At 50.2% G+C, this 10982-nt stretch overlaps 1 protein-coding gene across 2 annotated transcripts; it reads right to left on the bottom strand.

Annotated features, from left to right (window-relative positions):
• Positions 1-6227: 6227 nt before the first annotated feature.
• LOC102261395 (tubulin gamma-1 chain) lies at positions 6228-10940 on the bottom strand. 2 transcript variants are annotated; one of them, XM_014547227.1, is made up of 11 exons: positions 10806-10940; positions 10384-10496; positions 10012-10179; positions 9139-9207; positions 8791-8870; positions 8226-8352; positions 7903-7989; positions 7633-7782; positions 7058-7210; positions 6814-6975; positions 6228-6661 (listed from the first exon to the last, which is right to left on the bottom strand). In XM_014547227.1, exons 1-11 carry the CDS (start codon positions 10852-10854, stop codon positions 6320-6322), a joined length of 1500 nt encoding a protein of 499 aa, XP_014402713.1. In that variant the 5' UTR covers positions 10855-10940; the 3' UTR covers positions 6228-6319. The 2 variants fall into 2 exon arrangements, with proteins under 2 accessions (XP_014402713.1, XP_005875777.1); XM_005875715.2 differs by having other exon boundaries at positions 6228-6626; positions 10806-10923.
• Between the last annotated feature and the right edge of the window lie 42 nt (positions 10941-10982).

The raw sequence follows: 10982 nt of genomic DNA on the forward strand, positions 1-10982 counted from the left end.
TTAAAAAATATATTTTTATTGATCTCAGAGAGGAAGGGAGAGGGAAGAGAGATAGAAACATCAATGATGAGAGAGAAGCATTGATCAGCTGCCTCCTGCTGCAGCCCCACACTGGGGATCAAGCCCACAACCCGGGCATGTGCCCTGACCAGGAGTCGAACCAACCATGACCTCCTGGTTCATAGGTCAGTGCTCAACCACTGAGCCATGCCGGCGGGGCGGCTCTCTCACTCTTCACCACCTCCTTGCAGCCATCTCTTGACCGTGGCTGCGCTCCTTGAGCAGGATCAGGCACTGTTTCACAGGAACACATCCAGTTGGCAATTTTGCTTTCCCCTATGGGAGACCTTCCAGCTGAGCCAGTTCTGACCGCCCCTTTTCCCAACTTACTTTACAGGTTCGGCCTTGGAACTGCTCCACTGATATCCCACTTCGGTGCAGCTGTCCACAGATCCAGACATGAGTCATGACTATTATTTGATCTTGTAGGAAGTAAGACACGCATAGTCACTAGTTTGTTTCCATTCAGGTGCTAATGGCACCTTGTATAAGGTATCCATTGAGAGCATTTCCAAAGGATCAAATATCAGAAATTCAGCTACATCAGGCCATTTGTTTCCTGGCTACCATAAACTATTCAGTATAAGAATCTCGGGTGCCCTGGCTGGTTTGGCTCACTGGATAGAGCATTGACTCGAGGACTGAGGGGTCCCAGGTTCGATTCCAGTCAAGGGCACATGCCCAGGTTTCAGGCTTGATCCCCCGTGGAGAGCGTGCAGGAGGCAGCCGATCAATGATTCTCTCTCATCATTGATGTTTCTATCTCTCTCCTTTCCCTTCAATAAAAATATATTTTTAAAAAAGAAAAGAATCTTGGCTATTTTTTCTTATGTCATGCATACAAGGAATTTTTAAAATTTCATTTCTAATCTTGCAACAATTATATGTCTTCCCCACTTTTCCCTCCTCTTTGAAAACGGCCTAGAATTAAGTCACAATATTCCTAATCTGTAGGCCAATAGTGAACATGCAAATTTATCCTGGGATAGACTATTATCTGATTGTGTGGTATGTCTTTTAATGTCTTGTTCAACGAAAGGCAGGGAGCAGAAGCTGTGGCCTTGACATTATTCTTTCACTTGTTCAACCAGTGTTTGTCTCACAGCTACATTGTGCTAGGACCTGGGGTGGATACCAGGGACATAGAGATAAAAGACACTGTCCCAGGCATGGGAATGCATAGGCCAGCGGGGAGGACAGGGAAATTAATCATTAATGGAAACAAAATGGGATAATTGCCAGTTGATCAGGAACAGAGTGCAAGGTACCCTGAGGAAGGTCAAGGCTTCTTTCAGTGGAAAAGGAGTAGCTCTTCATTTGATACCCAAAATCCCCAGTGGATCTTCAGTCTTATTTGTCTAAGTACTGTATGCTTTGGGCGGGGGGGGGACACATTTATAAAATCAGTTGTATAACGTACTGATTCTGCTTTATAGTGAAAGAAACATATCTATTAACAATTTAAAAACATCAATTTTTATATTTCTCATATTTGCAGATATTAGTTCTGAGGCACAAGTTGGTTGAATATATAATTTTTAGGGATAAGACATTTCACAATTACTTGTTTTAGAAGAAATCTTTTTCTAAAATAAAGAGCTAAATTATCTTTGGGGAATGTGAAGAAAAGAAAATTTCTTATCTATATGTTTTCTACATATGGAAATAGATTTATGAAGTTTACTTTAGGCCATGATTATAAAAATGAATGTAACATCTAATCGGTTATGTAACTATATTATTTAACTCACTTTATAGAGCACCAGTTCTTATTTTTTTTAGGAGTTTTTCACACAAAAAATTATGAAACTTGATTTATGTACTTGTCTGAGTCATGATATACATCTTAAAAAATTTATTGCAGAGAGGGAGAGAAAGGGGGAGAGAGAAACATCCATGATGAGAATCATTGATTGGTTGTGTCCTGCACGCCCCCCACTGGGGATCCAGCACCCAACCCGAGCATGTGTCCTAACTGGGAATTGAACTGTGGCTCCTGGTTCATGGGTCAATGCTCAGTCGCTGAGTCACACCAAGGGAAGGACAGAGAGAGAAACATCAAAGTGAAAGAGACACATTCCATTGGTTGCCTCCTGCACATACCCTGATGGGGCCAGGGAACCTGCAACCCAGGTACCTGCCCTTGATAGGAATCAAATCAGAGACTATTTGGTGCATGGGTTGATACTCTAACCACTGAGAACACCAACCAGGGCTGTGATCTCTATTTTTAATAAATGATTGCTTAATTCATGAACAAACAAATGTCACCTAGGCCCAGTTTAGCTCTGATCATTCATACATACTGTTTCAAGATTTCCTGTGAAGTTCTTTATTTTTTGTTTTTATTTTTTCACTTTAAATTGATTTTTTATTTATTTTTCTGTGAAGTTCTTTATTTTTTCACTTTAAATTGATTTTTTATTTATTTTTAAACTTTTTAAAATTTATTTTTTATTGAATGCATTGGGATGACATGGGTTAATAAAATTACGTAAGTTTCAGGTATGCCGTTCTACAATACATCATCTGTATATTTCTGTGGAGTTCTTTAATTTAGGGTGATCAATTGTCCTGGTTTTCCCCAGGACTGAGGGGATGTGGGAATATGAATTTTAAAACTGAATCCAAGGGATTCTTGGGTCTCAGGACTTTTAATGTTAAAACCAGGATGAGTTGGTCACCCTATTAATAATTCAGTGATGGATCTGAGGATTGGAGGAAAGACTTGCCCACCTCTGGGTTCCACAGCCAGGGTCACTAACAGAGCACTCACTACCAGAGACCTGAGGGGATGTTTCTATCTGGGTGGCATGGGGTGTTAGACCCCCGACAGACAGGGCCTGTCACTTTGCAAGAAACTCAGTTTTACAACGCATGCCTCAGTGAGCTGGCCCTTGGGGATTTAATGAAAACTTATAAGTGATGAATTAGTACATCAGAATGTCAAATTCAACTGTTTCTGTTCATTTCCTAGGGTAGCCCCTTCCCTGGTTAAGACACCCGAGAGGGAATGAAAAGTGAGCCAGTCGCAGTTGGCATGACTGGAGGGGGTATTGTATAGTGAATTTTAATTACTTTCCACTGCAGAGTGCCTGCCCGGTTCTAGGGCGATCTAGAATGCTTGTGGCTGGTGGAGACCATGGGTATGGCTTCCTGGACGGGTCCCCAGCTGTCCAGCGTCTGTGCTTGTCCTCATCACCCCTTCACCCCATCTCAATCCACTTTCCAAAGTTCCGATCCCCGAGTTTCAGATTCGTTCACCCCACTCTGCTTTGGGTCACGTGCTTCCTGCTACTAGGTCTCTGTCTCATGCATGTTCGAGGGCCCCTAGGGTCACATCACATGGAATGTTCTGTGAACATTACCTTCAATTGGCTCATTTTCTTGTCTTTGTTTAGTCAGAAAGAGGCCCCATCCCAGGCTTGAGCATTTTGCCTTCTCTCCAGTGTTCCCATTGGCCGAGTCTCTCTCTGGGACTGCTGCTTTTGCGGCTTGCGGTCTCTCAGACACCACAGGGATTTTTCACCACCAGCACCACCTGCTGCCCTGATTCCCGGAGGCCTCTCTCCCTTTCCACCTGGCCTCCTCCCTGCCCTCTAGTTGACACACGTTGGGGTTTGCTGCTAGCCAAGAACAGGGAGGGGCTGCGCTGGTGTGGGGTGATGGGCCATCTGGAAATAGCCCTGGGGGAGGGGCCTGGCGCTGAAGCTGGCACTGAGGTATTAGACTGTGCTTATAATGCCTGGCACTCAGCAGTCAGAAAATATCTTTGCAGGAGGCTCTTTGCAGATCCAATTAGTTCTCCCTCCCCGGGAGGCCCACTTGCGTAGGGCGTTCACTGTCCTGGGTTGGAGACCATAGTACCATCCACACAAAACTTTTACTCTGGACTAGCTGGGTGTTTCCTCTGCCTGGGCTCCTGCATAGGAGGGCCCTGGGATCTTTGTGGCCTGGAGGTGGGCCAGCTGGCCACTCACATGTAGTAGCCTCACCCCAGCTGCCACCTTATGACCCCCGCTCACGCAGACGCCCCCAAGTGATGAAATGCTGGTCATCGGGCAGGGGCAGTAAAGGGAGAGGAGCAAGGCGAGGTTAGCGTGGTGCAGGGGCCAGGGGTGGAGCCAAGAAGGGACCAGGTGCAGGCTGGTTTTCCCTGAAGTCAATCTCCCTCCCTGACTGGGAGGATCTCCCTGAGTCAGCCTTGGCAATCGATAGCCATAGGCTCGTGCTTTGACTGTTGTAATGACAGGTTTGTGGCCGCCCTGCCCAGGGCATGGCTTCTGACTGCCTGTTCTCTGCCCAGGAACCTGGCAAGGGTTCCCTTTGTTCGTAAGGGTCTGGCCTGTATGCTGTTCTGTTTACAGAGCTTTATTAAAGATAATAGGTTCGTGAAAGGAAAAGTGTGTCCCAGGCCAATAGTAAGGGGAAAATGTTTTCTAACTTGCCCAAAGTTCCTGGGTGCTCTTCAGCCTCTATTGCAGCGGTTCTCAACCTGTAGGTCGCGACCCCTTTGGCGGTCGAACGATCCTTTCACAGGGGTCGCCTAAGACCATCCTGCATATCAGATATTTACATGACGATTCATAACAGTAGCAACATTACAGTTATGAAGTAGCAACGAAAATAATTTTATGGATGGGGGTCACAACATACATGAGGAACTGTATTTAAAGGGCCAGAAGGTTGAGAACCACTGCTTGGGAGCTGCAGACACCTTTTAGGGCCGTGTGCTGAGCTCTGCCAGCCCCAGTCCCTCATCTGCTGGGCCCGATCCTCCAGCTTTGACCGCAGACAGCGCGGGGTGGTGAGGGTAAGAAGGCAGACACAGGTCCCCAGCTACTCTGACCTGGGTAATGGGGACACTTTGTAGGTGTCCCTGTAGTCAGCTGAGGCTGACACCTCCTCCTCTGGATTGCAGCTGCCCTACCTGCACAGGTGTTCGAGGTCCCCACATCCTCTGACCACTATGGGCCCATCCAACGGCTCTAAAAAAACTTCAGAAACGGGATGATTCTACACCAGCCCTGTAAGTTATCACAAAAAGCAGGCTGATGTACAATATTTAGTAACACTGAGGCTAGTCAGGCAAACCAGGGTTTGACTCCAACTCTGCCATCCACTAGTTGGGTAACTTGGTAAATCAAATTCTTCGCCTGTTTTCTCATTTATAAAATGGGATTAATAATAATATCTACCACTTCAAGAGGGTTGTCATGAGGATTAAACAAAATGTTTAGTACTTAACCCAGTGCTACACGTTACTGCTACTACAATCCTTACCTTGGGGGTGCATCAGGGCCTAAAAGGGGCCCTACAATCCACCAGTCTATGGACAACCTGCTTTGCCCTTTTGATCCTGAAGATCTATTTATTTTTAAGAGAGAGACATTGATGTGAGAGAAATATAGATCACTGTCCCCTGTATGCGCCCCAACTACTATACCTGGGTATGTGCCCGGAATGGGAATCTAACCCACAATCCTGGTGTACGCAACGACACTCCAACTGAGCCACCCAACCGGGGCGATCTGGAAGCTGTAGATAACTATGCATTTACTACTTTCCTGCCGTCTTCCACCAGAAGTGGAAGGCACTGGCCCTTTAAATAACCAGACCACCTGAGAACAGAATCATGGCACCTAAACTATGGGCCCATTTTTGGCCCTGCTTAGTCTAGGCTTCAGGTTTGGTTTCCTGACTTAATTGTCCTAGGCTCCAGCTGCCTGACCAGTGACTCTCCTGGCCCGGCTCTCAGGCACCGCCCCACTTGCTGGATTAAAGCCACTGGGCGGACTCAATAGAGTCTGGTGGTGGGGGCGGCAGCTGTAGGCCTGCTGCCCTGACAATCAACAAGACACTCTGATGTGGGAATGTGAACCTGGTGGAACAGTCACCTGATACAGGGAGGGGTGGGAAGGGACTGGGAGCTAGGGTGTCAGATAGAGAGCACAGCAGTATCTATAGGCCTTTTTACCCTGGAAACAAATTTCTCAAGTGGGCCAACCCCATCCCTGTTCTCCAAAGCTAGGCAGGAGAAGGAAAAAACAGGGGACGCTATTTGCTCAGAGCTGAGGATGCTAGAAATGGGGGAGGACCCTGTCAGTGATGGGGAGAGAACAGGCATTCCGCTCCCCCAGTTTCCAAGCCTTCAAAGAGACCAGTGATTTGATTTATATCCAGTGCTTTATTAAACATAGTCTCATCACAGGACAAAGACACGTGTCCCCACGCCAACAGAGAGTATACGGATGTGTGTTTATGAGAAAGAAATGTGCGAGGTCCCTGATCTGTGCTCTGAGGGGTGGTCAGTCAGGCGGGGCCCGGGCCAACCAGTAAGGCAGATGAGGGTCTCTGTTCTGGGGGACTCACTGCTCCTGGGTGCCCCAGGAGATGTAGTCTGGCCGCGTGGCTGCATGGTACTCATCGATGAGCTGCTGCACAATCTCCCTGGATGTGTCCAGCTCGTCAAAGTTCTCCTTGAAGATGTCCTCCTTTCGGAACTGCTCCAGGAAGGCCTCCCGCTTCCGCAGCTTGTCGTACTGGCGACAGGTCCTCTCAAAGAGCTTGAGGTGTGCAGAAGGCAGGGGGTCAAAAAGAACTTTGAGAAACAATATGGCCCAGACAGCCAGGGAACCACGGCTGGGCTATCTTCACAGTAAAAGAGCCGGAAGCAGAGCAGCAGGGATGCAGAGAGGTGAGCACAACCAGGAAAATGATTATGGGGAAATAGGTGCAAAATGTGAAACTCACCGAGGAGATGCTGGTGTGGTTGGCCATCATGAGCCCACTGACCCGGTGGGCAGAGGGCAGGTAGGGAGACTTCCTGGACAGGGCCACTTGGATGCTGGCTGGGCCCCAGGGGATGAAGTTGGCCAGCTTCCGTTCCCGGATCCTCTGCAGGCTCTTGTGGACCTGGGGTGGGCACAGGGGTGGTGGTGGTCGCCTCTCCTCTACCCCTGCAGGGTCCAGGGTGGAACGAAGGGGCCTCACCTACCTGAGTGGGATCCACCTCCCCCTGGATGATGTTGAGGATGGCGATGTAGCAGTGGTTGGTCTGCCGGTCCCGGCCGGTGGACACCATCACGTTCTTGGGCTGCAGCAGCCGCCTCATCACATCCAGGACCGTGGTCTTCCTCACACTGGCCACCTGAGGGGACAGTGGGCCCCAGGGACCAGGCCAGCACTCAGGGCACAGTCCACAGATGCACGGACAGAGAAGAGTAGGCAACACATGGCCCCCACCAGACTGGGGGCAGTATGGCCTCCTTGGGGAGTGTCTTTAGATTCAGGCCTATTCTGAGCCTCTGCTGTGGGATCAGGAATCTTATCCTCCTCAGCTCAGCAAGCTCATGGCCCTGTGCAGGAGCATAAGCAGCTCCCATACAGCCCAGACCCTGCAGGGAGCCAAAGGCAAGGCAGAGAGGAGAGCAAGTCAGCAAGGAAGTCTTACAGTCTGTGCCAGTCCCTGAGCACAGAGCCTCCTGGGGCAGCAGGGAGGAGAGAGAGGCTAGGTTAGAGGTTTCTGGGCCCAGGGCCAGTGGGGCCTGAGACACCGAGGGCTGTTCTTACCGACTGGTCCGTGGTGAGGGGGGTGTAACCAGTCATGAGGAAGTGGAGCCGGGGCGTGGGAATGAGTGAGGCGATGAGGCCGATGAGGTCGTTGTTCATGTAGCCAGGGTAGCGCAGGGTGGTGGTGCTGGCTGACATGATGGTGGACACCTGGGGACAGGGATGCCACATCATGGGTCTTGGCCTGGTTGGGGGGGGGTGCTCCCTTCCCCAGACAAGTGTTCCAGTAGGAAGGGGTTCCAGTCCAAGAGTCCAGGAGTGATGGCTCACCAGCTGGTTGATCTGGGAGAAGGATGGGTTCTGGATGTGCAGGCGGTCTGTGGCGATCCGGTTCAGGGCAGTGTTGTCCAGCACCACCTGGGGGGACAGAAGAGGGTGGCAGAATTTGGGGATTAGAAAGAACAGGAGCTCGGCCTGAGCCTGGGCTCTGAAGCTTCATTTCTCTTGAGCCTCAAAGCCAGAAAGACTCATTGAAAAGGGACTTGCACAGGACTGGAGTCCAGGAGGCCTTAGAATGGAATTTTTAAATGCATGAAAATGATGAAACAGGCAGGGGGGGTTGGGAGTAGGGAAAGGCAGGATCCAGGACTCACCACACAGTCTGCGTTCTGGGTCAGCCTCTTGAGTGTGAGCAACGAGTTGTAGGGCTGGACCACCACGTCGCTCATCTCGTCCTGGTTGGGAAACACTGAGTATGTCTGCACCAGCTTCTTGGGGTACCTGGTGCGGGTTGGGAGAAGAGGGTCAGGGCAACAGACTGTAGGCTGGGTAAACACGGGACTTCCCACAACTGTCTGGAAGAAGCTAAATCTGGACGGGGAGAATAGTAGGGGCTGCAGAACCAGTAGAGAAGGAGGACCTGACTTTGGAAGTCTGTAACTTTCCCAAAGGGCAGGGAGACATGTTAGGACCTAGGGTTCCAACTCCAAACTGTCCAAACTTCCTAAACCTTCATCTCTTCATCGAGGGTCTGAATTCTAGGCTCTGGTTCCAAGCCCCGGGAGTGGATTGGTTCTCATCATTGTATCTTAGCTTTCCTCACTACAGGAGGAACTAGAAGGTCCCTTTCCTGCTCCAGTGAATAGGAAGGTATATGTGAAGGGACTCCCAGTTATTTGGAAAACCAAGTCCTCCCAGCCCCTCAAAACACAGACGTACCTGTCATTCAGCCGTTCTAAGAGGTAGGAGCCCAGGCCAGAGCCTGTCCCCCCGGCGATGGAGTGACACAGCACAAAGCCCTACACGGGAGAGGGGTGGTCAGCGTCCAGGATTCTGGCAGAATTTCAAACTGAACCCATGCCACAATTTCTGACTCCTATTTTTCTGAGCCCTCTCCTTCCACTTCCCTCCCCCCACAATAGAGCTTAGGAGACTCTGCCTTTATTTCCTGGGAGGTCTGGTGGCTTCTGTCCAGTGCAAAGGGCCTGGTACCTAGCAGGTGGCTTCTAAAGGGTGTTACTAAGCTTTCCCTATGTCACTTCCCACCAGCATTCCCGAGACACTTACCTCCAGACTGTCACTGCCATCTGCCTCCCGGTCTATGATGTCAAAAATGTCCTCGTGGATTTTCTCTCCCTGTATAGACATGGGAGGGTCAGAGTGGCAGGACCATGAGACAAAGACTCTGACATCAGAACTGCCTCCCTTACTTCTCCTTATAGCACCTACACGTCCTGTTTTGGAGCACAGTGGCCCTGCTTTTTTTATTTGCACTGAGAGGTTAGGAGCAGGCACTCTATATCCAGACTACCTAGGTTCATATATTAGGTCTAGTTCTATTTAGCCGAGTGACTCCGGGCAGATTACCTAACCTTTCTACACCTGTCTCATCTGTATAATGAGGGTAATAATACAGGTCCATAAAGCCTTATCTAGAATCTTTGGGGGCTTATGTTTTGGAATTCAAATGCTTCAGATTCTAGAAAGGTAATATGGTACACATAATGTATGTTCAGTAAAATGCCAGTGGGGGTCTGGGGTGCGCTAGTCAAATACATGAACATTGCTGCAAAGAAAGGTATGAGTAATGACAATAAATTGGACACTCTCCATTGAGAGTTTTGCTGCTAAATGAATTATAAATCAACTTTTGCTTTCAGCTTTCAGAGTATTTTTGGGATTCTGGGAAGGCAGATAAGTGTCTGTGGGTTGTTGGGAGGTTTAAATACTATATGTAAAGCATTTACTATGGCCTGGTACACAGCACTAGTGTAGTCTGTTAATAATATGACATAGTTGACTTAGAGAAAAGAATTCCCCTCAGTCACGTCTCTCTCTCTCTCCTTTTCCCACTGCCCGATTTCATCTCTCGGGGAAGCCACGGGGCCTGTCCCCACACAGGAAGGGTGTTTCGGGTCCTGCCAGGGAACAGCAAATGACCTGGGAGAATCCACTGGCCCAGTTGTTGCCAGCTCCTCCTCCGTGCTCTGACAGGTAGATGTTCTCTGGGTTGTAGAGCTTGGCGTAGGGGGAGTTGAGGATGGAGTGGATCACCCGGGGCTCCAGGTCCAGCAGCACAGCCCTGGGGATGTAGTGCTCATCGTCTGCCTGTCAAAGGGAGTCCGGGAGGGGGCCCACTCAGCAAAGGCCTGCCCAGTCCTCCGTCCTCCCAACTCTGGCTCCTGCCTGCCCTCCCTCCTTAAGCCAGCCGCCCTGGCCCCTGTGCCCAGAGGATTTCTCAGCACCAAGCCTCTGCCCTGCCCTTCAGGACCCCTGGGCAACTGCAGGTTCTGGCCAAGTAGTTGGAAGCACCTGGTAGAAAAAGACGTCCTTGCGGTCAGTGCCCTCGGTGGCGAATTCCTCCACGATGCCCTCGGGGCTGATCCCATGCTCTGCGCACAGTTGTTTCCAGAACTCGAACCCAACTGGGGGGAGGGTGGACGGGGAGAAAGAGGATATCTGGGTCTGGGCAGGTTCCAGCTAGGAGCTGGGGGACTGAGCACCTGGGTCCAGGGATAGGAAGTCAAACTTCAGGAGTCTCCCATGAGAGAGGAAAGGGCTGTATGCCAGAGGCTGGGCAGGGGAAGGCCCCTCGGGGCTGGGTAACTGGACACTGGGTGAGGCATGTCCGCCCTGACAATTCTGGGAAGGGCATATGGGAGTCTAGGGTTCCACACTGAAATCCCACTTAATCTAGGGAGCCTGGCTAGTGGAGGGGCCGGAGGTTCGCTCACTCTGATTGCCGCACTGGCCCAACTGTAGGGTGATGATTTCCCTCGGCATCTCTCTCTTCCAGCACCGGCGCTGCAGCTGCTCCTGCTAGCAAAGCGGCCGCCCGCCAGCCCGCTCACCGCACGACGCAGGCGCCAAACGACCCGCTCCGCCCACAAACTTTCTCCGCTCCAATGAGA

Source organism: Myotis brandtii, unplaced genomic scaffold, assembly GCF_000412655.1.
Source record: "Myotis brandtii unplaced genomic scaffold, ASM41265v1 scaffold469, whole genome shotgun sequence".
In the NCBI taxonomy this organism is placed as follows: Eukaryota; Metazoa; Chordata; class Mammalia; order Chiroptera; family Vespertilionidae; genus Myotis; species Myotis brandtii.